Consider the following 27,962-nt stretch of genomic DNA (forward strand, 5'->3'; position numbering starts at 1 on the left):
GCAAATGGATACAGGATATTACAATTGCCACACTTGGGCCAGTCTGACCATATGTCCCTGTTTTTAGCTCCGGAGTATATTCCTCTGAGAAAACAGTCAGGGCCAGTAGTCAAGACAGTGAAAAGCTGGCCAGAGGGAGCAATGGAGCAGTTAAAGGACTGTTTTGAACAAACAAATTGGGAAATTTTTGACCATCCTGATCTGGAAGAACATACAGCTGCAGTGTTAGGGTATATGGCACACTGTATTGACACGGTCACAGTGGATAAACGTATCCGGGTTTATCCCAATCAAAAACCTTGGATGACCGGGAAGGTTAGACGCCTGTTGTATGCTAGAAATAAGGCTTTTAAGTCTGGGGATGATCTAGACTACAGTGCAGCAAGAACGAATTTGAGGAGAGGCATTAAGCAAGCTAAGGCCGAATACAAGAGGAGAATTGAAGACTGCTTTCTCAGCAATAACATGAGGCAAGTTTGGCAGGGGGTTCAACAACTAACAAACTACAAAGCAAAAAAGGTTTCCTCAGGCGGAGGTGTGGAGGTGGCTGAGGAGTTGAACAACTTTTTTGCTCGATTCGAGATCGATCAAACTGAAACTGTTCGTTTGCCATCATTTACTCAGCAGAGTCCCCCCTTCATTGTGAATGAGCAGGATGTGAGACAGACTATGAAAGTGGTTAACTCCAGAAAAGCAGCTGGACCCGACTTAATTCCTGGTCGGGTGGTAAAAGACTGTGCTGATCAGCTAGCCGGGATATGGACTGTAATTTTTAATAGATCCCTGACACTATGCGCAGTTCCCGTCTGTCTCAAGGCTTCCGTCATCGTTCCACTGCCTAAAAAGTTGCCTACAAACAGTCCGAATGACTACAGGCCGGTGGCACTAACTTCAATCTTAATGAAGTGCTTTGAGCAGTTAGTTCGGAAATATATTATCTCCTGCCTTCCTCATCCCTTTGATGGGCTTCAGTTTGCTTATAAAGAAAATAGATCAACCGAGGATGCGATCAATACTGTGCTTTATATGGCTTTATCCCACTTGGAAACACAAGGGAATTATGTAAGAATGTTGTTCGCGGACTTTAGCTCTGCTTTTAACACCATTATACCCCACAGATTAATAGACAAACTTAAAGATCTTGATTTTCCAGATTCTATCTGTCTGTGGATTTTGGATTTTTTAACAAATCGTCCACAAAGGGTTAAACTGAATGACTACATCTCTACTGACAAGATACTCAGCACTGGCACTCCACAAGGCTGTGTCCTTAGTCCACTACTGTTCTCCATTTATTCATCGGATTGCACCAATAACCATCCCAGTAATAGGATTATCAAATTTGCAGACGATACTACACTAGTAGGACTTATCTCTGGGGATGATGAGTCTGCGTATCGGGACGAGGTATTACAGCTATCCCGCTGGTGCAAAAAAAACAATCTTTTATTTAACATCCAAAAAACCAAGGAATTCATAGTGGACTATAGGAAAAAAAGAGCAGACATTCAGCCACTGTATATAGATGGAGTTTGTGTGGAACAGGTGGTTGAATGTAAGTTTCTTGGGACTATCATAACAAATGACCTGACTTGGAGTGCAAACACCGCTGCGTTAATCAGGAAGGCACAACAACGGTTGTATTTTCTAAGGATTCTTAGAAAGCAACAATTGACTGAGAGTTTGTTAATCACCTTCTATCGGAGTTCGATTGAGAGCATATTATCCTACTGTCTCTGTGTATGGTTCACGAGCTGCACAGTGGCAGAGAAAAAGGCAATTCAAAGGGTGATTAAGATGGCCCAAAACATCATTGGCTGTTCACTCCCCTCTTTGGAAGAATTGTATAAGAACAGATGTAAGAGGAAGATATCTAACATACTGAAAGACTCCTCTCATCCGGGATATCAGCTCTTTAAACTATTACCATCAGGAAGGAGATTCAGGGTATTGAAAGCAAGGACAAGCAGATTCAAGAACAGTTTTTACCCAAGTGCAGTATTGAGTTTAAATGTGGGGCCATAGGTTTTTGGTGGATTTCAATTGCTGAGAGAAAACGGGGTATCTATATTTGGATGGTGAAAGTTGTGTATATTTTAACTTTTTTTTGTAGTGTTGTCCAGTTTTACCTTGGGGAAGAGCACCTCATTTCGTTGCACCCACTTGTGAGCGCAATGACAAATAAATTTCTTATGTCTTATGTCTTATGTCTTATAATGTCCACCCTCTCAAGCCAAAGTGGGGTTAAATAATCAAAACAGGATATACCTAGATTGTCACTGCTGACAACTTTCTGTTATTAGATAAATGAATGAACATATACAGTGGTGCCCCGCATAGCGAGGTTAATCCGTTCCGGATTAACCTTCGCTATGGGGAAACATCGCTAAACGGAATGGAAAAGCCCATTAATGCATTCCAAAGTTTAATGCGTTCCAAATGGGCCTAAAACTCACAGTTCTGCGATGTTTCCCCATCCGGCCGCGGCCATTTTGGGTGCTCCGGCGGCCATTTTGGGTGTTCCGACGGCCATTTTGGAACCGCCGAACAACTGTTCCCCCATCGCAATACGAAGATCGGTAAGTGAAATGATTACCAATCGTCGCAAAGCGATTTTCGCCCTATTAAAACATCGGTATGCGATCACATTAGCGATCGCAAAATCCGCATCGCTATGCGGATTCATCGTTAAACAGTGCTCTCGTTATGCGAGGCACCACTGTATCAGACTTTTAAATGTGCAGCTTCAGCAATATTTTTTTTCTTTCTTTAATCAGGGAGCAGCTTTTGGTTTTAATGTGATTGCCACCAAAGCTGGGGAACAGCTGGCTCCTTTTCTTCCCCAGCTACTTCCTCGTCTCTACCGTTATCAGTTTGACCCCAATATCGGGATTCGTCAGGCTATGACCAGCATTTGGAATGCACTTGTGACAGATAAGTCTGCAGTAAGTAAACACAAAGGTAGTTAATTACTGTCTTTTTGTCTAGCAGTTGCAAGTTTTATGTAGTTGTAGAGTCTTGTAAAGGATTCCCAAGAAGAGCACTGCTTATAGATAAAGGATCTATAATTTGTTACACGTTGCATGTTGAATTAGGAGAGTAACATCTCTTTTATTTCAAAATTATTTGTTCAGCTTTTGAGGAAACAAATTGGGTCTATAATCATTCATGCTGAAATAAATGTGTTCGGCCAGGATCCTGTTACAGAAAATGTGTATGCAAAACAACATCCCCTGTTTGGTGAAATGTCCTTCATGCAAACAGTCAAGTGTTGAATTTTGTCATCAAAGCAGAGTGTGCTGCTTATATATCACCCCATAACACTTAAAGCATTCTCTGGGCAGTTTGCAAGTTAGTTATGCAGGCTGCACATTCCCCCCCTCCCCCGGATTGAACCCCGGGTCGTGTGTACATTTATGGCTGCAGTACAGCAGTTTAACCACTGTGCCATGAGGCTCCATCAGCAAGCAGCAGGTCATGTTGGAGGTGGGGAAGGAATGTTGCACAATTGCCATGGCATTCTGCAGTTTCCCAAGAGGATTCTGTCCTTTGTCTTGTAATTGCCACATGACTCTGGTGGGTTTTGTTTGTTTTGGTTTTGCTTCAAAAGGCTGCTGTGGCTACCTCTATAGAAGCAGCTACTCAAAGCCTTGGAGTTGGAGATTATGAGGACTGCTCCGTAGGAAGCATCCACATGGAAGTATTGAAAGGAGGTAGTGCTGAAATACACTGTTCATCCGGAGGGCAGTCTACTTTATGTTCTTGGCAGACCTTGTTAAACAAGGGTTTAAGCAGGTGCCTGTTGTCAATTGTGTAGCACACAGCTTAGGATCAATATAATAGGACTTTAAAGTGGGAGACTCTGTGGAGCAGAGTCTTGTCAGTGACAGCTGATCCACACATCCTTTTTGCTCCTGTTGGAGAGGTGTTCCCAGTTTAATGGATCTGTATATTACTATGGACTCAAATCAATCCTGCCTCCTTGCCTTCCATTTCAGAATTATTTTGCCTTGCTTGAGAGCGGAGTATTTTTTTTTCTCAGCCCACTTCCTTTCAGACCTGGCAACCCCATATGTTCTTTTGTCTCAAACAGGGCTGGTTCCTGGGGTTTGTGTGTGTACAATTAAAAGCCCCTCCCCTTTGAGATCAGCTGTGCTGTCCACTATGGGAGTGTTCTTCCCAGCATCAAGCAAAGAAGAGAGGGGAAATTTTTTCTCTCTTCTTTCTTCCTTGCTTGGTGCTGGGGAGAACACTCCCACAGTGAGAAAGAAATCTTTCCCCTACACACACCTTCTTGCACTAACTTGAAAAGTAGGTCAGTTTCACCAGATAGTGACAAGAAGTTGCTAAACAGGAAACCTTCCTGCCAAGGCTCCCTCTTGTCCTCTGTTTCAGGCAGAGGAAAAAAAAAATTCATTTGCAGATTTTTTTTCTTGGATTTTTGTTTCCTGCACCTTTTCTTCCATTTCCTTCCTTTAAAGTTCTGAAAAGATCCCTCTGTCCCCTGCCCCCATTGTCTATTAAAGGGCAGGTCTTATGCATATCCTTTCCAAGGGGTGGAAACAAGATGGAGCATGGAGAGGGCATTAGATGAAGGAAAGGGAAAGTTGGAGGAGGAAGGGAGGGGATATGGTAATGTGGACATGTATTACAGTCAAGGAAAATTTAAAAGAAGTATGGAAGCTTGGAGAGTCATTCTCAATCTGTGGGGAAAAAGGATCACTGTCCGAACCCACATCAGTCCAAGCCACATGCATCCTTTAGATGAGCCGTAAGTGCCTCTGAGTAAAAACTGCTAGCTCATTCCTAAATATATTTACTCAGGCGAAAATCCTTTTAACACAAACTACATGCACAAGAGGAAATGTGTTTTTCCTCTCTAGTGGGTGGTCCTTTGCACTGTCAGTTGCACACCTGATTTTGCAACCAGTGTGCATTCATTTGTACAAAGGAAAATCTGTCAGAGGATGGGCAGGAATGCTTGACATGTTTGCCCTTCTCAGTCCTATAGGCAAACGGGGTTCTCGCCTCAGAATATAAGTGTATTCCTAAGTATATCTATTCAGGAGCAAATCTAGTAGTTAAGCTACTTCCTAATATTTGTGCTTAGAGCTGTGGTATGCATCACTTCGGGTCGTGACTTTTGTGCATATGACAAAATGTGTGTTTTCAGATATGAAAAGGCACTTTCCCCACACACAGTATTTATGTGCTGAGCATCTGAATCACTTTCATCACAGGTGAAAACAATTTAGGTTATCTTTAAAACAATGTTTTTGTATGTCACACCCAGTTTACCAGTATATTATTCATATAGAAAAAAAAGACTTCAAGAGAGAATCTTCTGTGTAGTTGGAGTTTGCAGTTGGCTTTGTTGAAAATAACCCCTGCAAATGTTAGTTTATGACTATGCCTTTCTTGAAAATATGGAAACTCTTAATATTTACTGCTTGTTTCCATTTTATCAGGTAGACAAATATATGAAAGAAATCCTGGATGATTTAATAAACAACCTGACGAGCAACATGTGGCGGATTCGTGAGTCTAGGTATGCATTTCTGAAACCCCTTGCTGTGTTTTCCGTAAAGGATTTGTAGAAGATCCAGAATTGCTCATGCATTTTTCCAGTGTTGCTTTTCATTTTTGACAGTTATGAGGGATATAAAATTTAAGAAATGAAGAAAGCTGGCTGGTGTAAGGAGCAATCCACACATATGACTTATTTCCTTTCACTACACAGGAAGGCAAGGAATTGTTTGATTTGTGACCTTTGAGACACATGTGGGCCCTTCAGCCCCTCATTCCAGTTTCCCTCCGTCCCTGACTAAGGGTAGACCTCTCCCTGTCTTTGTCTCTCTGATTTTCAGACACTTCTGATATGATACTCAGATTGCTTGCTTCTTTTTATCCGTTACCTCTGAGCAATTGTGCCTGCTCTGAATCCTTAATGTCTTCTGCTTGAGCATTCTGCTTTTTTTGCTTGGACATGTAAAGAGACTGAAAGTTGGAGGCAGAGGACCCCTGAAGACCACAGGGCTTTGTGGGCAACACACCCAGAATTTCTTAGCCATTGCTAAGAAGTCACATGTGGCCTATAGGGTTGTACTCTTCTGTCTCAGAATAAATTCTTCATTTTATCTTTTGACCACTGCGTTTTTGAGATAGGTTGATACTGCAACCCACTGTGTTCAAAAATCACATTTAACTATAGTTTAGCATACTATGATGACCTTGTTTGAGTTCAGTCTTGCATACTGTTCCTGCCTCTTCATCCAAGCATGTCTATGACAAAGAGTTTGGAAACACAGTAGTACCTCGGTTTATGTACGCCTCGGTTTACGTAATTTTCGGTTTACAAGCCAAAATCCGTAAGAAATAATGCCTCAACTTATGTTTTTTATGGGTCTTTTTTCACTGTACGAAAAGTATGCATCATGTCTGGAGGTTTCTAGCGCCGCCCCCATTGATATGGCAATCTGCTTTCCGGTTTATATAATTTCCACATTACGTAACCTCCCGAATGATGGATTGATTTGGTAAACCGAGGTACTACTGCATGTTATTTTATCTAAAGTGAAACTTGTGATTAATTTTAACTATGGTGTGTTTGAAACAAGCCAGCATGAAACTTATGGCACCAGCCATACTTGCAGTTCCATGAAACACTTCCTTAGAATTGGAGGGTATGTAATAAGCCCAAATTATCCTAAGGCTGCTTCTTGCAGGGAGAGGGGAGTATTGTGCTTGTGATTATTATTTCATTCCATATACATTTCACTTCTTTGAAATATAATCATGGCTCTTTCCACAGCTGTCTAGCATTGAATGACTTGCTAAGAGGAAGACCCTTGGATGACATTATTCATAAGCTTCCGGAAATATGGGAAACTCTCTTTAGAGTGCAAGATGATATAAAGGTACTAAATTTTTAACTGTTTAGTAGAAGGAAAATGACTCATGATTTCTGTAGGAAATAAACAGGATTTTTTTTTTAGCTTAGTTGACTTGCTGTTTTCTTCTGCTGGTTTTGGTGGGAGTTATTGGGGTTCAGCATGAATCAAACTCAGATGCAGAGTTTACTCTTTCCTGAATGATAAAGCTCACATTTATGCTGTTACTTTGGCGTTTGGCTTCCAAAGCCATCACATTTGAACTTTATTAATGAAATGGAAGAACTCAGAAAGTAGTCTAGCACTGTACTGCTTGCTTAGCTTCTCTGAGGGACAAAGATGATCTTTCACCTAAACTGGGGATGGGTAGGAAAGGATCTTTAACCATAGCCATGCTTACTTTGTAAGCATTCTTGGGCACTGCTTTTTTCCATCTGAGGGATGATTCTGGTTCTTGGTGATTGCAAATTCTGACTGACTCAAAAAATTTCTAAAATGAATGATTTAAAAAAAATCTTAAATATGGCATATTGTTAAGACTTCAGACATGTACACTGCATATATTAATTACTGGAGTAAAAATGTTATTGGAGCTCATATCACAGTGTTTTTGGACACCTTTAAGACTCTCCCCCTCAGTGTAATTTTCAAACATTTCTTGATATGTTCACTAGAATGAGGATCAAGTTTCATGTTATGAGAGCAGATCTATGACTAGTCCTTTTAGATATTTAATGCTTTACTGTATGGACAGAGTGCTGTCTTCTGAAGATGCCGGCCACACAGACTGGCGAAACGTTAGGAAGAACAACCTTCAGAACACGGCCAAAGAGCCCGAAAAACCCACAACAACCTTTACTATATGCTTTAATATAGCAAGGGTAGGGTGGCAGATGTCACCAAATCTGATCAGAATGGTTATAATGTAGTGTGTGGAGGGTAAACTTTTTCTCCCTCTTGTTCTAAATCTACTGCAACCAAGGTTGCTGTTCATCCAGATGGAGGAGAACAGAAACCTCCTCCTTCCTTCCCCCTAATGTCCCAAACAACATTGTGTGATTCTCATTGGGGAAACTGCAAGGGAGAAGGGATAGGCCCCCAGCTTCTCTCCAATGGTGATGCTTTGCTCGGAATCTGAGACTGCCTACATAGCTGAAATTAATCTACATTTCAGAGACTGAACCATAGAACTCCTGCATATAATTAACTGTTAGAGCCGTGTTGCTAATTAAGTTATGGAAGCAAAGTATACATTTAAAAAAATTTGAAAGGATGGGGAACTTTGGAAAATAATAGATGGAATTAAGTAGAGCGCTCAAAATCTGTATTAGCAGAAGTTTTTCATTATCATGAAGACCAGAGTCCTGTTGCTAATTCATGCAAGTTGTGATATGCTCAGAATATAGCCAGCACCTAGTTCATGGCTGAAATCCTTCAGAAGTTGCAATTACAGTAGGTCTGTTGAATCAGTGGAACTTATGTAGGTTTTGTCTCCTCAAATCACCCTTGATTCAATGGGCCAGTTCTAATTGCAACTTACTACAGGTTTCTATCCAATGAGTGGCAATTTGCCACCAAGATGTACATGCTTTCCCTTACACAAATACAAATTCTACAGTAAGGTTATAACAGCTGCATGTTATGTCTATACAGATAAATAGTTGGTGAATTTGATGGTGCTGATAGGAATTATGTACTGTATACGTATGCTGGTATTGGGCAGAGTTAGAAATCTGTACTCTGTAAGCTGTCTGTCTGTCTGTCTGTCTGTCTTCATCATTGGGCAGTCCCCATATTGATTTGGGAGATATGGTCTTCTTTGGCTCATCTGGTCTGTGACAGAAGCAACTGAGATGTAACAAATAGGGACCTGTGTCTCAGAAAGCTAGAATATCAGGATTAAAATGTACCTTATTATTGGTACATTAGCTATACTGAAAAGCATAAGCAAAAACTTATTTCCCTTCTTATTTTCCTTTTTCAGGAATCTGTACGAAAGGCAGCAGAGTTAGCCCTGAAAACATTAAGTAAGGTACATTTTTGCAATCATTCTACTGAAATAGCCCAATTTTACCTTTCAGTGCAATTCAGTTTGGTTCAAAGAGCACATAGTTCACACGAGTTCTTATATTCTTCATGCAAATGAGACATACATTTTCATGCAAGAGGTTCACAGAATTTAGTTGCCTCCTTTCTAGGTGTGTGTGAAGATGTGTGACCCCTCTAAAGGAGCTGCAGGCCAGAGAACAATTGCTGTACTGTTGCCGTGCCTTCTTGATAAAGGAATGATGAATACCGTGACAGAAGTGCGGACCCTTAGGTGTGTTCAAAAATCTTTCTTACTTTTGGCTTCCACAAATTCCTAGTTGTGATTACATAAACAGTCACCTTCTGCATTGAATAAATGACACTGACAAAGTACAGCATTCGGTGCTCATTGACTTAGAAGCCCACTGATGCTAAGGAGGTTCTGAATGACTGTTACCATAACAGTTGTTGAGAAGGCTCTGAGCTTCCAACAGCTACATTTGGAGAGCCTTCTTTGAATTCCCCTCAGGCATGGGAACAGCAGTTCTAATGTTCTTTCAGTAAGGAGGCAGGTATTATCCAGGAGAGGAAAGGTGGACAGTAGGAGGATTAAAAAAGGGCTGGCCTTTTTTCAGGTGACTGAAGGAATAGTTGGAACCATTTAGTTTTACATGCATCTGCATACTACTGGCCTGGGCTTCTTATTTATCCTGGGTCTTAGCATTGCATTTACAGTTTTCTTTCAGATAGCAGGGCAAATCTTTATGTTACCTCATCCCATACATGGATGGACTACTGTGCATCAAGAGATTCTACTTTATGAGTTATAATATAACTCAGATTCACTGAAGCACTCAGTTAGCACCTTAACTTTCTTCGTTTTTCACCTATAGCATTAACACGCTGGTGAAGATCAGCAAAAGTGCTGGGGCTATGCTAAAACCACATGCCCCCAAACTCATCCCAGCTTTGTTGGAGTCACTAAGTGTGCTGGAACCCCAGGTGCTCAATTACCTGAGCCTGCGTGCTACAGATCAGGAAAAGGTAAGTGCATTTGCTGAAAGGCATCTTGAAAGATTTATAGCTAACTGTATACATGTAGAAATCTCTACGTAGTAGCAGTTGTGTGTTGAGCAAGATTATGTAGTTATAAAATCCATTATGAGGATTAAAAAAGGGCTTGCCATAATTCCAGTTTTTAAAATAGTTTGAACTTGAAAGGATTAAAGAAAAATCTGAAGGTTAACTAAAATGGCAAGTGTTCTTCAGTATAATAAAACAGGATAAAAAAAGACTCCTCCTTCCCACTCATATTCTTCAGTCCTTTAAAATAATCCTTGTTTACTGTCAGGTGTTCTCATCCACTGAGATAGGAAGCAGATTGGGAACCGCCTGCCAATCTGTGGAGGGTTATGTACTGTTGCCACACAGTCAGATTTCAGTGAAAGGGGAGCACAGTTTGCAAAAGCAGGCAAAGGGTCGTGCTCATCTTAAGAGTAATGTGTTGCCTCCCCCATTATATACACCCTCTGCTTCTACTGGAGACTTTTCAGCTCCAGATTCTAATTACAACAGTGTTGTGTTCCCCCCCACCCCTTGTGTCCTTCAGGCTGCAATGGATAGTGCAAGACTAAGTGCTGCTAAATCCTCCCCCATGATGGAAACTATCAATATGGTGAGTAGCTTGATTTAAAAGAGGGCCTGTTTCTATAGTATAAAACTGGGGATGCATCATGAGAAAGAAGGCCTTCACCTGATTGTGATTCACATCAGTACATGGAACTTTATTCTTTGACTCATTTGGAGGCAGGAGGCCTTTGGATTTAAGAAAATCCCAGTTTGAAACAGAAAACTGTTCTTCAAGCTCTTGAACCTGTGGCAGATATGCAAAGCATCTGTATAGTCTGTCTGTTTCTTCACCACAAGGCGGTGCAGTCAGAGAGAATCCAGTGGAGTTGTGTTTTTCCTTGTCCATTCAACACAGTAAAATGAGCTCCATCCCTGTGTGGTTCCAGGGCTTTCACCTTTCAGGGAACATTGGCAGCACCCAGAATTTTCCTGGGGTGTGCAGACTTTATTCACCAAGGCCATTGTGACTCTCTTCCCAAGGAACTGAAGATTAGGCTCAAGTTTGAGTGCTTCAGTTGATGTGAATAGGGAGGAAGGGTTTAAAAGGAGTGTCTGTGCTATTATCTCTTGCCTGTCATACAATTGGCTCTGCTAGAAGGCTACCAAATATCCATCTCGTAACAACTGTATTTTGAGAACAGCTATACATAGCATATAAAGCATTCTGTAGAGAAAGTGCTGGAGAAGATGAGTTGCTGCTGCTCTCTTTTCCCTAATAAAGTAAATTTCAGGCCTACATGGAAGAATGTGCCACTTCTTTTATGTTTGGGTGTGTGTGGGGTGCCATTATACAGTGGATAAAAGAAACAATTCAAGCATACACTGAATACCACATTGAAATAATTTAATATTGGCATGTCAATTGGGAAGCTGTCACTCAAAACTGAAATATCTGGTGAAACGCTGTCAAATAAGGGACTGATGAATTTGAAATAAAAAGGATCAGGGATGCACAAAAGGAAGAGAGAAGTGAGAAAGCATGGATGGAACAAGTAGTCCAGGACCAGATAAGCTCCCCCCCCCTCTATTCCTGTATCTTCCAGAGTCATCCTGGGCTAGTTAATCACTTGCTTGCCCATCAGCATATGATTGCTCAGCCTTAACCACTCATTCCTTTCCTCTTTCCAATGGTGAATGTGATGGAAATGGTCTTCTTCAAAAACAAAAGGCAAACTATGATGGACATGCATGGAGTATTTTAACATATGAAGCTGCATTATGTAAGTCCAAGCCTTGCTTTAGCCATCCTGGTGTTCTTTATTTTGGTTGGGGCATCTAGCAGATGTCTCTTGCAGGCTAAGCTCATTTTAAGTGGAGACAAGGAACTGAACCTTTGGCATGGAAAGCATATTGTTCTCATTGAGGAGTGGCATTAGTTTCATGTGATTCACATGGTAAGGAAAAATGGATTACATGTCCTCTGCCAGAATCTGGTATTATAACAAAGTACTGAAATGCTGAGAATGCACATTAAACATCTTTTTAATTGATATATAAGTGAATGTATGTGTCTCCAGGCACTCACACCTGCATACACATCCGGCCACAGCCATATATGCAAAGTGGCTGGAGTAAAGGGCGCTTATTGGGTGTGGAGTGGTTGTGCACAAGCACACCTTACCACCTCCTCCTACTCCTTTTTTCCATACCTCCCATGCTCCATCCAGGATTCTGGAGGTAGGTTTGCTGAGTAAGGGGGAAAAGAGCTCAAAAACTGAACTGATTACAGTGGGAAGCAGGGGAGGAGTCAAGCACCCCTCATATACAGTACTTCTCCTCTGGAAATTACATTCTCTGTCTGCCACCGGTTAGCAGTGTTCTTGGTTTCCACACCTTGGTCTGGCATGGACTGATGTGCTGGTGTAGCACTGGGAGGCATGGGGGCCATACAGCTCTATTGTGTTATCAGTCTTCTGATTCTCATCTTCTTTCTTTTTGCAGTGCTTGCAATATTTGGATGTGTCTGTCCTGGGTGAGCTGATTCCTAGGCTGTGTGAGCTGACCAGGAGTGGAATAGGCATTGGCACGAAGGTATGCTGGTGTTTCCAGTGAGGGTGTCCTGTAGAGCTGATGGGGGTTCCAGGCACAGACTGAATTGTCAACAAAATAGATTGGTTGTCTCTGTGTAGGTCTGATTAGGAGATTGGAGAAAGGAGTGTAATTCGTCCATTGAGCTAAGAGGTAGGGCAGTAACTGTGGGATTTGAGGCAGGTTTAGATAGACGAAAGGCAGTTGAGGGATACAGTCAAACTCTTGTACAGATTTTTCACTGTTTCAGATATATAAAGTCATTGTGGAAACTGCAAGTATTATTATGAGAACTAACAATAGCATGCTTATTAATTGCAGATCTTATATTGTCATAATTCTTGGTGACTGCAACCTGATTCTGTGCAGATTTATGTCAAAGTAAATTTCGCTTGGTTCAGTGGACTTCTTTCCAAGTAAAAGTGTGTAGACTCTGCAAGCCTGAACTGCACCTAACATAATAAGTGAAAAATGGATTTCCTCCTTCATTTTTTCTCTGTAGGGTGGTTGTGCTAGTGTAATTGTTTCACTAACCACACAGTGTCCCCAAGACTTGACCCCATATTCAGGTAGGAGTGTTTGCTTTTAATGTGCTTTTGCAACGTGTTGCGATGAATGTCTTTTATATGCTAGTCATCTTTAGTATATTGATTTATTTAATTATTAGGCAGAGATGGCGGTTAAGGTAAAGAGCGGGCAGTTCTGAAATTGAAGCAAACGTTGACTAAGGGCTTAATTGTTTTTAATAGACAGCAACAAATATCAAGTGAGTTGGCTTCTGTTTGTGCAGTGGGACTTCCCCTTTCCTCAGATTTTTCTCTTCAACAATTAATGTTTATGTAGAAAGGAGCATAATCTTAACAGGAAAGAAGCAACATTTTAACGTTTAGTTCTGGAACGTAGTCTGTCACTTATCCAAATAAATAATTATTCATACACAGGCAAACTCATGAGCGCTTTGCTCAGTGGTCTGACTGATCGCAACAGTGTGGTGCAAAAATCATATGCATTCGCTATGGGACATCTAGTTCGGGTGAGTGCAGCTTTTTTAACTTCTCTTTTTTTACATTTGGTTTTGCATTTCAGTGCATTCTGAAATGATCTGTTCTTTTCTCTTTTTAAAATGTCTACAGACCTCACGGGACAGTAGTACTGACAAACTGCTACAGAAACTGAATAACTGGTACATGGAGAAAGAAGGTATTTATGTGTACAAAAGCCTGACATTTGTCACATGAAAAATTGCTTTTCCTAAGAATAATAATAATAAATGTCATTTACCGTATAGGCTTGTGCACCTTCTGTCCTAGTATTTCAAAAACTAAGAGATAGGCATGAAACTTTTCAGAATCTTTAGCTGCTGAAACAGCTGGTAAAATCCTTCCCAAATGAGCTGTTAGACCTGTTATTGGACAATACACTGTGCAACACTAGATTGGAGATCACCTATCAGTGGCACATGCCCTTCAAGTTTGTGGATCCCTTGTTGTGAGATCCAATCTGTACAAACAGTTGAGAGATTTCCAGTGGCTGCATGCTGGTAACTTCGATCTTTTACTTTAGAACAAGTCTATAAACTGGCCTGTGCATTAACTATCCATGCTATTGGGCGGTACAGCCCAGATGTGCTGAAGAATCAAGCCAAGTATGTCTTGCCTTTGGCTTTCCTTGGCATGCATGAGATTTCTGAGGAAGAAAAAGGAGAGAAGGAAGATGGCAACCTGTGGACTGAAGTATGGCAGGAAAATGTACCTGGTGAGTTGGTCTTCTGAATTTAAGTGCATGAGTTTGTTGTCTTGAGGGTCTCTAGTATGGCACAGGGAAACAGAATGCAAATCTTCTTGTGGAATCTAAAATATCATCTTTATCTGTCCTTTGCTGAAGCAGAACTTTCTGTGATATACCAGATTATCTCCTCCAGCTGAAGATGAGTCCTTGTGAAACTTGGTTTTCTTCAGTTCTCATGTGTTTTATTGGCTCTTTTACTTATTCTGTGAAATGCTGTTTTGGAATGCAGGTACCTATGGTGGCATAAGACTTTATATGGAGGAGCTGATTGCAATCACCCAGAAAGCTTTGCAGTCCCAGTCTTGGAAGATGAAAGCTCAGGGTGCTGCTGCCATGGCATCCATAGCAAAGCAGACGGGCTCCTTGGCTCCTCCACACTTAGGCCTGGTGCTCACGGCTCTTTTGCAAGGCCTTTCTGGGAGAACATGGACAGGGAAGGTAAAGACTCTGTTATCATATATCATTGATTCCTGTGGTCTAGAAAGAGGATTAAAATGTCCCTAATGGTCTCAGTCATTCTGCGTAAGGGAAAGCATGTAAATCTTTCTGGCCAGTTGATGCTGATTAACAAGGTGCCGGTTTTGCTTGCTGGGCACTTGCTTACCTTACCATGGAATTGGAATGTCAAGTCAGAAAATCTCATGGGTTGAACACTCTCCTAAGAGACTTATGATCCTTTATACACCTCTAGGAAAAATCAGGCTGTGTTCATCATAACTGGCATTTATCTCACTTAAAGTTTCTTTCAGAGTGAACAAGATAAATATTCTGTACTTTGCACAATAAACTCACTTCTCCAGAATATCCTCTAAATTTCTTGCAAAGTAAATAAACTGAATGTCAAATTTTTCTTCTTTTTATTTAACAAATGTTGACAAGCAGAGATACATATATATGTGTATGTAGCAGTGTTTCTATCTCTTGAATAACAAAAAATTGTAACTATAAAAACTTAGTATTATGTTTCAGAAATGTAGCTATGGAAATGTCTCAAAGTGATGTAATAAGAACCTAACAAACATAATTACCTGTTTCAAAATCTAATAAGAATTGAACAAAGTATTACAAAAATATGTTTAAAAACTCAATTAAATAACTTCTTTGCTATTAATATTTTAATTGCTAAAGCATAAGCAGTTACATAATCAAATCAGGTATATTCATGTAATGTTATAAAGCATGCTTACATACACACCTCCAGCAGTGTCGCTTCTCGTCCTTTGCTCCTTACATAAGCTGTCTTTTTGACTGTTTTTATAACCTTTTAAAATGTTTCTCTCCCTGTCTTTCTCTAATTGTCAACAATGCTGATTTAGTAGGGTAGCAGATTTGTACTCCATTTTAAATGGTTAATAAAATTTCTAGGAGAATCCCTATTGTCTTTGCTAACCTAGCAGCCTGAGATCCTTCCAAATCAGAAGGATGGAAAGCTACCATTATGACAATTTTTGTTGATATTGTGACTAATTATCTGTGAACACCTGCGGTTCCTGTAAAATACTAATTGCTGCTAATTAAGAAGGTGGGCAGTAGAATCCTGGTGTTGCCTTCTTAACTAAGTAACAATTTGCTGCGGTGATGCATGCTGTTTGGCCTATCCTGACACACACTAATACAATAAACACTGTCTTAAGAGTGGAGACACATAGTTGCCTTGTGTATCCTGCCCCCCTTTTTTAATTAAATAACTGTCTAGAATTAAAATACAAGAATCTGTAATTTTAGGCAAATCTAAATTAGCAAAGAGGTTATATACATATACATGTACTGTAGTAGCTTCATAATTTTCACATGTTTTGTTTTGCAATGCCACTTGTAGGAGGAGTTACTGAAAGCTATTGCCAGTGTCATTTCTTCATGCAGGTAAGGATAAAAAAATTAACTTCTGAAGAGTTAGAATCTTTGGATTTTAAAACTTTCATTTGGCAAATAGTGTATGTCTAACTTACTTTTTATGTGTAACTGAAGTAAAACATTTTCTTTCATTTCTAAAAAACCCTGGTGGAATGTTATTTGAGTATCACCACAGTAAAATGCCTTATAGCAGAGTACATTTTTGATTGGTTATGTAGTGCTTTTACAGATAAGGCAATTTATCTGTAAAACAACAGTCAAATCAGATAATAAAATATCTACAATGCCTAAAAAATGCAAGAAGGAACAAAAGTACACATTAAGTTCTTGGATAAGTAAAGGATAGGAGCGTGCGCTTAATAAGGGTGGTGGGCCTGGCAGCCATTGCCCGTTAACTTGTCCTTGGCATTTTCAGTGCGGAGCTGCGCACATCAGTGTCTGGCCAGCCCAGTATTGATGACATTCTTCAGGCCTTGCTCAAGGAGTGCCGCAAAGAGAACCTCAGGTACAAGATAGTAGCTGTTCGATGCACTGCCGATGTGCTGAAGACCACCCAGGAAAATCGGTTCCAGGAACTGACAGGCATAATCTTTCCAATAATAAAGAAGGTGAGCTTTGTGTTTTTCTTTGGTTTAAAGGCACCACTAATAATGCGATGCCATTGTCTTTCTCTAGCTCTGTAGGGTGTGCAGAATATTTCACTTACATTCTCAGAAATCACCTCTGGAAGAGAGGCTCATTATATTGTCTCCTTTTCATAGAGTGGGCAGAGTGATGGTGAAAGTGAGATTTTGCTGGCCTCTTCCTCGTCTTCTGAGCAGTCCCTTTGAAAGTGTGCTGCATATATACTGCCCCATAGTGTTTAAAGGACTCGCTGGGTGATTTAGAAGTTCATTATGCAGGCCAAACATTTCCTTCCTCCTCATGAGCTGGGTACTCATTTTACAGACCTCAGAAGGATAGAAGACTGAGTGAACCTTGAGCTGGGTCCCTGGGATTGAACCCTGAGTCATGAGCAGAGTTTGGGCGCCACAAGACTCCTCCCTTCGTGCACTGTTCCGTGTTAGTGCAAGTGGAGAACCAGCCTATCTAAGATTCTGGTTCAAGTCTTTATAAGAAATCTAAATTGAGTTATGAGTACTCTTTTCCTGCTTGTTTGCTGTTTCTTAGACATGAATTACAGGCCATGGGCATGGCTATAAAGGTAGGCAAATTCAACCAGAAGCCTTAGATTTCACTTCCATCCACTTTCCCCACATAAGGCATGAACGTTTCTTTCATGATCCAAGACTTCTAGAGTCTAGAGTCTTTCATTTTAGATTCAGCTTCTTTCTATCTGAGTAATTCGGGTGAAAAAGGCAGGTGTCTAACAGTGCTCTTTTGAACAGTGTTTGTTGTGTCCTTATATGCATGTGCTTTCCTTCTCTTTCTGATGTTGTAGCGGTGATAATTGTTTTGGGGGGCCTCCAGACAATTGTGAGAAAAGGCAGTTGGTCAGTGGGAAGCATTGTCTTTATTTGCCTCTTTGGTGCTTCCCCATCCCCACATCAGCTGGTGGTTACTGTTCCACACGGTGATTGTTGCAAAATAATTCATTTTAAGTGATTTAGAAGACCACAGTGGGAAGCAGTGATCAGATTGTCCCTTTGTATTGCTTGCCTACTTCCTGACATGGAATGAAGATCTTTCTTTTCTTGAAAATGCTGCTAGACTTGGGAAGCTTGGCTGTCTAAGGTTTTATGCTGCCATTAGTGTAGTGCAGTGTATGTGGGTTTTTTACATGATCGATTTAGATTATATTGCCCCACACTTCATTGTTCTTATTAAAAGAACAATAATAGCAGTACCTGAGCTAGGATATTCAAAGAGTTTTGGGAAGAGAAATGTAAAAGCTAATCCACTCTTTTCTTTTCCAAACCTCACATCTTCTTTGTGACTGCAGAATTCTCCAGAGTACATGGGAGCCAGTTCCCCACAGAAGGATGACGATGATGATGATGAAAATGAAAAGGAACTCCAGATGGAATCTCTTCTCTGTGCCTTTGAGAGTTTGGGCAAAGCATGGCCTAGAAATCCAGAAACACAATGTATGTTAACTCCACCAAACTTCAGTGTTTGAGGCGAGAAGTAAGATCTCGCCTTTTGCTTGTATATTCCAATCTTTTTCTTTACTATCACAATATTTTCCCAGGTAATGACTAAAAGAGTTTGTGCTGTTCTGAAGCGTACCTGGAAATGGTGGCCTCTGACTTTAGAGCCTTTTTTCTACTAACAGGCAGATGAAGGTGGTGCAGAATGCGGCGGCCAGATTACTCAGTGGAGTGAGAAAATTCCAACATATCTCGCCCACTCTGGCCACATTGCATTGGCTGCCCATCCGATTCCGCATCGACTTCAAAGTGTTGACACTTACGTATAAAGCCCTAAACGGTTTAGGGCCTCGATATCTGGCGGAACGCCTGCTCCCACCAAGTTCTACCCGTGTCACTCGAGCGAGCCAGGAGGTGAGGCTGAGGAGCCTAACGCCGAGAGAGGCCTGGAAGGAGAAGACAAGAAATCGGGCCTTCTCGGCGGTGGCTCCTCGCCTCTGGAACAATCTACCTCCTGGGATTCGTGGGGCTCCCTCACTGGGTATCTTTAAGAAGCAATTGAAGACATGGATGTTTCGGCAGGCCTTTCCTCCAGACAATTCCTGATGTTTCTTTTCTTTTCCGCTGCACTTGGTTTCTATTTTTGTAAAGTTTTTATTATTTACGCTGTTGTATGCATGTATACTTTTATTATCTGGTGTTAGCCGCCTAGAGTGGTCCTGAGTTGGCTAGATAGGCGGGATATAAATAAAATAAATAAAAATAATAATAATGAAGAACCAAGGAGTAAAAGAAGGCAGCAGAGCTCGGAAAATCCCTGCCCTCCTTTTTTAAGCAACTGTTCTCAGAAGCTCTCAACCATCATGCATAGAATAATATGTCGTAATCCCAGTAGATGATGTTGCTTAGCTTTAGGAGGAACAGATGGTAACCATTGTTCCTCGGAAAGCAGCATAATAATAATAATAATAATAATAATAATAATAATAATAATAATAATAATAATAATAATAATAATAATAATAATAATAATAATAATAATAGTAATAGTAGTAGTAGTAGTAGTAGTAGTAGTAATAGTAATAGTAATAGTAATAGTAATAGTAATAGTAATAGTAATGGGATGAAGGCATCCTCTAACCCAGGTCTTAGGATCAATATTTTGGGTACCAGTTCAACTGAACAACTTGATGGCAATATTAGATGAACTGTGAGAAATGTTGATGTCTATCCTTATATCAGCTATCTTGAATATTTGTTTTTCAGGCTGTTACCAGCAAGAACTGTGTACACTAATGTGTGAACGTCTGAAACTCAGTACTTGGAAAGTGCAACTTGGAGTCCTCCAAGCCATGAAGACTTATTTTCAAGGGTAATTTCATACTAGATATCGGAGCTTCTTCTTCTTCTGTATTCTTATCCTGTGACATTTGTGCTTTTGTGTGCAGTTGTGACACTTGCCTGGTGTTTGTCTGAATTTAGACAATCAAGTGATATGTTACAGTGTGTTCATAAACATTTAATATATGGATTATTTATTCTATCCTCCCAGTTGTGAAGAGAACTTTACTTTCTGCATTTCACTAAAGATTATGAGAAATTGGTAGAACAAGACAACTGGGGCCTGTTACTCAGCCTTACATGCTCTGTCTGTGTGATTTTGACTTGAATGGCTGTAAATTGAACATAATTGTGCATTTACTTTATGTGAACTGACGCTATGAAGTATCCATCCATTTGCCTTTCTTGAACAAATGTGGGCTATGCCTTTAGTCTCCCACACTAATGGTGCCAAACTGGAAAGAAAAGAATGTTTTCTGCCCCTTCTAGAGATACTTCCTCTAGTTTTCTGTTGTCCCTCTAATCTGGAAGCATGGATAGTTACTGTTCTGATAGGATCAAGGGGGTGGGGAACAATCTTTTATAAAAAAAAGGTCACAAGTGCTTGTAGCAATGGACAGTGGATCAAGTGGTGAGCGTATAGTTGTTGGGTGGGGGAGGTGAGGTGCGCCGTTATAATGGGGAAGGAAGGTGTCATGTAGGGAAAAGCCTGCATTCATGCTGCCTTTCCAGTCATAAGAGTCTTCATCAAAGCCCACAAAAGGGTCGGATGTTGCGAAGAACAATTTAAATAGAGATGCTCACGCACAATTATAATGGGGAGGGGCATCATTGTGGGGGAAGAGTCAGTAGCCACTCAGGTGGGAAGCAGCACTTTGGTACCTGTGGAGGCTGCACGGAGGACCTCTGTGGGTAAGCATGTCCTGGTCAGAGGGAAGACGTAGGTAGCAATCCTTTTTGATGAGTATTAACACCACTCTTCTTTTACTATGTAGGTTACTGTTGCTGGAAACAAAATACTCAGACCCAGAGATTTTGTCAAGAATACTGTCAGAAACTTGTTCCTCTATTACACATTCTCTAGGTAAATGTTTGTCCATTGGTATGTTACCATAGGGCACTCGTTCTGAATTTTTCATGACCAAGAGAGAGAGAAGAGGGAGTGCTTTGTGCTTGTAAAATTTCTCATAAACATCTTTATTGAGACTCTTTGGGAAATGGGTGAGTGAAAGTAACAGCCTGAGGCTACTATACATTCTTATCTTGTCCGCTAAAATGGCTAACTTCAGTAATCCATGAGAATGCTGGAATCTATAGTTTATCTATTTCCTTAAATAAAGAACATTGTGGTCCAGTTTATACAACCAGCTGATAGATTGTTGTAGCAGGTTCCATGGTGCAAGTCTCTGCACTTGTGTTTTTCTATATTGCATCTTTAAAGTGTTTTTCATTCAGGCATTCCACCTATAGAATACACTATGTCAACTCTTAATTTTGTTAGTCTAACACAGTTCTTTAATGACAATAGCAGGCAATGCTAAGCACCCAGATGCTGTAAGAACTCCTCTATATGTTTTACAGGGAGATGGCAGGACGGTGTGAATAGAGAAAGTATTTTTCTGAAACAGTTCCTGTTTTTTTAAATATGAAAATCCCTTTTAACCAAGGGGGTGGGCAACATGTGACCTTTGATGTGCATGTGGCCCCCAGCATCTTCTGTGGCTCCCAGCCCTGCTTGTCAATATTAAAAAAGGTGAATTATTGGTCTTGGAAGTCTCCAAGAATTGCAGTTCTCCTTTTTAGTAAGATACAAAGCTGTGCAGCACTGTCATAAACTCCCAGATACTTGGACTTTTCAAAACTGGGTGTGGATTTCTATCAACTTCTAATTTTAGTTTTTGCAAGGGGCTCAAGGTTAGAGAATTGGCTCTCAAACTTTCCTTAAACCCATGGTGGGGAGGGAGGATGAACTGCATCTTAGAAATCATATAAATGATTGTGAGAGACTTATTTCTTTTTTCCACTACTAAGTCTTCCAAAGTTCATAGCTGACAAAGACATTTTATTATTAACTGAAAGAGGAAGCAGGAGAAGTATCTGTATCTGCTAGAACTTGAGGCTAGGAAAGATTACTCAGATTTGATGAGTTGTCTAAAAGGTATAAGCTACGTTTTTGTACAAATAATTTCTACTCCTCTTGAAATACAACTCTTATTCCCTTAGAAAATAGAAGCTATACCTCCATAAGAACTGAAGCCCTTGCAGTGATAGAAGTGCTGCTCACAAAACTTGAAGGTATGTTTCTTGATGTGGAAAAACTGAGCCAACACTCTGTCCAAAGGATTAAAGAGTCCTGCAGAGTTTGACTGCACTTAGAAGTTAAGATTGCAGTTTTTATTTTATCTTGCTCTTTCTGTTTGTAGACTAGTTTAGCCAGGCTGTTCTGTACTGAAGGAAGCACAAGCTTCCATGTGTCATTTAAGAAACAACACGCATGCTAGTTTTAATTTGGTTTAGGATAGCAGCAGCTGAGATTCCAAAATCAGATTTTATTTCTTCTTAAATTATGGGATAGCTTTACTGTAATCTGTGTTTCTGGCTATACTTGAGAGAAACACTTTGGCTCTCATATACATCCGTGTCAGAATCTAGTTGAATGTTGTATTTGTTTCATGGCTTGGCAACCCAAAGTTTGAACTTCTGCATTTTTTGGGACTGCCTTTGAAATGGTGTTCAGAATCTGCTGATGGTCCAGGATGCCATTGGGCAGCACCCCTCCTTAGCAATTAGTTTTCAGGTTCAGTTTAGAGTGTTAACCTTGAGCATCAATGTCCTGAATTAGGGCACCGGATATCTGATAGTGAAGCATGAATTCTTTGTTCTTCTTCATGGTCTCTGTGAATGCACACTATAGGATTTAATCTGTGCTTGCGCAGGGGTTTCCGGAATATTCTAGGGCTTTATCACGTGTTCGCCAGGACCGCCCCCCTAGTACACGTGGTCTGCCCGTCCTGGCGATTGCTTCACTTCCTTTTTGCCGCCGCTGAGGTTTCATCTCACAACGGGATCTCCATTCGGCAACTGCTTTCACTTCTTTCCAAGAGTTAAATAACAGAGAGGAAACAGTAAGAGACTTTTCAAGCTGTTTCTTTCTTTTCTGACCGTCCCCCCTTTCCCCCTTCCCTTTTCCTTTTATGGCACCCGTGACTCCATTTAAACGGTGTGCTTTCGTGCCCAAACAAGATTCCTCTCTCCAACAGATGCAACCACTGTCTTTTCTGCCTTGGGGAATCCCATCAACCAGTTTTGTGCCAACTTTGTAAGAACTTCACAAAACAGGCCCTTAAACTCTGACTACAACGGCTGGGATCCTTCCTCTGGGAACGGCCTCTTCTCCTAGCACAGACCACTATGGACACCGCTCAGAATCCCCAGTCCCAAGACAGGTCTCCTGATGTGTGCCAACTACTTCTCCGATACCAACGTGGATATCATCTAAGGAAAAATCTAAGACTGTTTCCAAATCCAAGGTTCCAGGACGAACGACCAAGTCCACACCTGTACCGAAACTTCCTTCAATACCAAATCATTCTAAACCTAAAAGGTTGAATAAATCTTCTTTGGATTCTCAAGTCGCTAGGAAGCTTGCCCGAGTAACAGCGGATAAATCTACACCGACAATTCCTTTGCAGGATCAACCAACTGTCTGTCCCAAAGTTTCCGATGAAGACTTCATACCACTGCCATCTGGCCAACCACCTTCTCCACTTCTTGCTCAATCCCCAAGGCTCATGGCCTCGCTTTCCATCAAGAAGCCATGGCTCTTGTGCGTCAGGAACACATTACTGCACGTCATGTCATCGAGGCTGTGTCTAAACATATGGCTACCACCGTCGCTCTTTGCAGGCATGCTTGGCTCCATGCAGCCCATATCTCAGAGGATTCCTGTATGAGAATTGAGGACCTACCTTTTGATGGCACAGGTCTTTTCGATGACAAGACTGATGAAATATTGGATAATCTGCAGAAATTAAGGAAAACAGCATGGTCTTACAACACTCAACCATATTACAAAACTCAGTGCTATAAATGGCATCGCCCTTACGCTTACCAACAATACAAGCCATTCTCTAACAAACAGCAATACTTACTGCAGTCTTCCTCTTCATTTCAGCCTAGACACAACATACAGCGTCAGTGCCCAAGCAATCCTTTAGGCGTCCTGAGAAGAAAACAAAACAGAACTTTGACTTTCCTGTTCCTCAGATCCGCCTATCCCACCTGTTCTTGCCCAGCACCACTTGTCTCTCAGCCCACCTTCCTTCATGGGCATCTATCACTACAGATTCCTGGGTCCTTACTGGATATGCAACAGAATTTGCTCTCACACCACCAAGGATTGTTCTAACCACACCATCAGAGGTTTTGGAGCAATAGATACAGTCCCTTCTGCTGAAGGATGCTATAGCACCCATCAACCTTTCAGAACACAACCTCAGGTTCTTCTCCTGTTACTTTACCATCCCAAAACACGATGGAGGCTTGCGCCCCATCCTCGTCCTTCAGGACCGCAATTACTATTATAATTCAAGAATACTTTTGTATGGTGATGTTAGAATGAATCCTACCAATCCTTCAGGAAAATTACTGGCTTTTAAAAAATATTTTATTGTTTTTTTTCTTCTTTTCTATCCGTTACAACCAGAGTGATATATTACAATACAGTGGTGCCTCGCTTAACGATGTTAATTGGTTCCAAAAAACCCATCGCTATGGGAAACATCGTTAAGTGAAACACCATTTCCCATAGGAATGCGTTGAAAACCGGTTAATCCGTTCCAATGGGAACCACTGGGCTACTCAGGTATAATCTAAACCAAATCCCTTATGAATACACAGTGGAAGTAAAGAACAGATTTAAGGAACTCGATTTGGTGGACAGAGTGCCTGAAGAACTTTGGATAGAGGCTCGTAACATTGTACAGGAGGCAGCAACAAAAACCATCCCAAAGAAAAGGAAATGGAAGAAAGCAAAGTAGCTGTCCAACGAGGCCTTAGAAATAGCAGAGAGGAGAAGGGAAACAAAATGCAAGGGAGATAGGGAAAGCTACAGAAAATTGAATGCAGACTTCCAAAGAATAGCAAGGAGAGACAAGAGGGCCTTCTTAAATGAACAATGCAAAGAAATAGAGGAAAATAACAGAAATGGAAAAACCAGAGATCTGTTCAGGAAAATTGGAGATATTAGAGGAACATTTTGTGCAAAGATGAACATAATAAAGGACAAAAATGGGAGGGACCTAACAGAAGCAGAAGACATCAAGAAGAGGTGGCAAGAATACACAGAGGAATTATATCAGAAAGATTTGGATATCCCGGACAACCCAGACAATATAGTTGCTGACCTTGAGCCAGACATCCTGGAGAGTGAAGTTAAGTGGCCCTTAGAAAGCCTGGCTAACAACAAGGCCAGTGGAGGTGATGACATTCCAGTTGAACTATTTAAAATCTTGAAAGATGTTAAGGTGCTACATTCAATATGCCAGCAAGTTTGGAAAACTCAACAGTGGCCAGAGGATTGGAAAATATCAGTCTACATCCCAATCCCAAAGAAAGGCAGTGCCAAAGAATGCTCCAACTACCGTACGATCGCACTCATTTCACACGCTAGCAAGGTTATGCTCAAAATCCTACAAGGTAGGCTTCAGCAGTATGTGGACTGAGAACTCCCAGAAGTACAAGCTGGATTCCGAAGGGGCAGAGGAACTAGAGACCAAATTGCTAACATGCGCTGGATAATGGAAAAAGCCAGAGAGTTCCAGAAAAATATCTACTTCTCCTTGATTGACTATGCAAAAGCCTTTGACTGTGTGGACCACAGCAAGTCCTTAAAGAAATGGGAGTGCCTGATCACCTTGTCTATCTCCTGAGAAACCTATATGTGGGACAGGAAGCAACAGTTAGAACTGAATATCGAACAACTGATTGGTTCAAAATTGGGAAAGGAGTACGACAAGGCTGTATATTGTCCCCCTGCTTATTTAACTTATATGCAGATTACATCATGCGGAAGGCTAGACTGGAGGAATCCGAAACTGGAATTAAGATTGCCGGAAGAAATATCAACAACCTCCGATATGCAGATGATACCACTTTGATGGCAGAAAGTGAGAAGGAATTAAAGAACCTTGTAATGAGGGTGAAAGAGGAGAGCGCAAAAAACGGTCTTAAACTCAACATCAAAAAAACTAAGATCATGGCCACTGGTCCCATCACCTCCTGGGAAATAGAAGGGGAAGATATGGAGGCAGTGACAGATTCTACTTTCTTGGGCTCGATGATCACTGCAGATGGAGACAGCAGCCATGAAATTAAAAAACGCCTGCTTCTTTGGAGAAAAGCGATGGCAAACCTTGACAGCATCTTAAAGAGCAGAGACATCACCTTGCCAACAAAAGTCCGAATAGTCAAAGCTATGGTTTTTCCTGTTGTGACGTATGGAAGTGAGAGCTGGACCATAAAGAAAGCAAACCGCCGAAGAATTGATGCCTTTGAATTGTGGTGCTGGAGGAGTCTCTTGAGAGTCCCCTGGACTGCAAGGAGAACAAACCTATCAATTCTAAAGGAAATCAACCCTGAGTGCTCACTGGAAGGACAGATCCTGAAGCTGAGGCTCCAGTACTTCGGCTATCTCATGAGAAGAGAAGACTCCTTGGAAAAGACCTTGATGTTAGGAGTGTGACGGCAAGAGGAGAAGGGGACGACAGAGGATGAGATGGCTGGACAGTGTCTGCGAAGCAACCAACATGAAATTGACACAACTACGGGAGGCAGTGGAGGATAGGAGGGCCTACCGTGCTCTGGTCCATGGGGTCACGAAGAGTCGGACACGACCAAACGACGACGACCTAACTTAGGAATACATGTTTCTTAATACCCAGAGTGTTTTCATAATTCTTCTTTTGTTATATTTTTCATTAGAATTTCTTTTTTGTTTATTTTAAGACCTGACTTACATCAATATTCAGTTATTGTCTCTACTAATGTTTCTATTGACATCATAGGTTTTTCTAAGATTATTACTAAATCATCAGCATAGGCTTGAATTTTGAAATCTTCTCCTTTAACCTTTAAACCTTTGATTCTCTTATCCTCTCTGATTTGTTGGTTCAGGACTTCCAACATGAGAACAAACAGTAGGGGGAACAGTGGGCATCCTTGCCTTGTGCCTTTCTCAATTTGAATTGTTTCTGTCAGCTCTCCATTCACTTTGATTCTTGCTTCTTGTTTAGAATATACAGTATTGCTTTAATTTCTCCTATAAACTTCTCCCCAGCTTCCATTAATTGCAACTGTTTTAGCAAAAAAATTCCTGTTCATATTGTCAAAGGTCTTCTCTGCATCAAAAACTATTAATGCCATCTGTTTTTCAGGGTGGGCTTCATAGTATTCCAAGGCATTCAATACTATCCTGATATTGTTTGTGTTTTTGGTAAGAATCCTGATTGGTCCTAATGAATGATCTCCACCAAAACTTTTTTCAATCTGTTTGCTAATATTGATGCAAAAATTTTATAATCTGTGATGGCTTTTTGGTGATTATAAGTCATGTTGAGCACCAATTTACAGCAGAAAAGTAAAGCCATAATTAACAATATCAATGGTTTTCTGTTCATTTACTTACATAGAGTCCAAACAGTGGGAAAGCCTGAGCACAGAAAGCAGAGAGTGTCTCCTTGGTTCGTTAACAGCCCTGACTCTGGACAGCAGGCCTGAACTACAAGAGAAAGCATCGGTGTTAAAGAAGACCTTAGAAAATCTTGACTGAATTGAAAACCAAGTGCCATGTGAAACTAAGGAAGCAAAAATGTGTGCAGTGAGCTCTGAATGTGCAGAAGGGAAAGTTAAGATGACTTTGTAGCATGCATTGTTATTTGGCTGAAATAAAGATTTCTGTTCCCCATTAATTTCTTTTTATTTTTAACCATTTCAAGGAGTCTGTTTAGTGTGCAAGCCTGGCAGATATTAAAAAAAAAAATCAAGCTACCCTGTTTCCCTGAAAATCAGACCTAGTAGGATTTTTCAGGATGCTCACAATGTAAGCCCTACCCCAAAAATAAGCTCCAGTGAAGTGAAACCCCACCCTCCACCCTTGTGCAGCAACCAGAAGGTGACATGACTGTATTTGAATAAATGCAGATGGTTGTACATGAAAAAAATAAAATAAAACATCCCCTGAAAATAAGCCCTGTGTTTTTGGAGCAAAAATTAATATAATACCCTGTCTTATTTTCAGGGAAACACAGTACATAAT

At 40.8% G+C, this 27,962-nt stretch overlaps 1 protein-coding gene and 1 long non-coding RNA gene across 5 annotated transcripts in view; one reads left to right on the top strand and one right to left on the bottom strand.

Annotated features, from left to right (window-relative positions):
• Positions 1 to 27,615, top strand: part of ECPAS (Ecm29 proteasome adaptor and scaffold) — a 97,602-nt gene extending 69,987 nt beyond the window's left edge. For 3 of the 4 annotated variants that reach the window (XM_020791091.3, XM_078384876.1, XM_020791093.3), the window contains 20 exons: positions 2,778 to 2,945; positions 5,469 to 5,548; positions 6,812 to 6,917; positions 8,875 to 8,922; positions 9,089 to 9,210; positions 9,812 to 9,962; positions 10,528 to 10,593; positions 12,489 to 12,578; positions 13,078 to 13,144; positions 13,517 to 13,608; positions 13,709 to 13,775; positions 14,139 to 14,330; positions 14,593 to 14,801; positions 16,183 to 16,226; positions 16,633 to 16,825; positions 18,160 to 18,304; positions 19,574 to 19,679; positions 20,644 to 20,732; positions 21,872 to 21,943; positions 27,337 to 27,615. In XM_020791091.3, coding sequence (XP_020646750.3) covers positions 2,778 to 2,945; positions 5,469 to 5,548; positions 6,812 to 6,917; positions 8,875 to 8,922; positions 9,089 to 9,210; positions 9,812 to 9,962; positions 10,528 to 10,593; positions 12,489 to 12,578; positions 13,078 to 13,144; positions 13,517 to 13,608; positions 13,709 to 13,775; positions 14,139 to 14,330; positions 14,593 to 14,801; positions 16,183 to 16,226; positions 16,633 to 16,825; positions 18,160 to 18,304; positions 19,574 to 19,679; positions 20,644 to 20,732; positions 21,872 to 21,943; positions 27,337 to 27,476 — 2,247 coding nt within the window. In that variant the 3' untranslated portion in view covers positions 27,477 to 27,615. Of the gene's footprint in view, positions 1 to 2,777; positions 2,946 to 5,468; positions 5,549 to 6,811; positions 6,918 to 8,874; positions 8,923 to 9,088; positions 9,211 to 9,811; positions 9,963 to 10,527; positions 10,594 to 12,488; positions 12,579 to 13,077; positions 13,145 to 13,516; positions 13,609 to 13,708; positions 13,776 to 14,138; positions 14,331 to 14,592; positions 14,802 to 16,182; positions 16,227 to 16,632; positions 16,826 to 18,159; positions 18,503 to 19,084; positions 19,680 to 20,643; positions 20,733 to 21,871; positions 21,944 to 27,336 lie in introns of all 4 variants that reach the window. The other variant, XR_013541411.1, reaches the window with a different exon arrangement.
• LOC144586539 (uncharacterized) lies at positions 22,639 to 23,656 on the bottom strand. Its single transcript, XR_013541413.1, has 2 exons — positions 23,617 to 23,656; positions 22,639 to 22,741 (listed from the first exon to the last, which is right to left on the bottom strand). It is a non-coding gene; the product is annotated as an uncharacterized LOC144586539 (long non-coding RNA).
• Positions 27,616 to 27,962: the final 347 nt, after the last annotated feature.

Source organism: Pogona vitticeps, chromosome 2 (genome assembly GCF_051106095.1).
Source record: "Pogona vitticeps strain Pit_001003342236 chromosome 2, PviZW2.1, whole genome shotgun sequence".
NCBI classification, from domain to species: domain Eukaryota; kingdom Metazoa; phylum Chordata; class Lepidosauria; order Squamata; family Agamidae; genus Pogona; species Pogona vitticeps.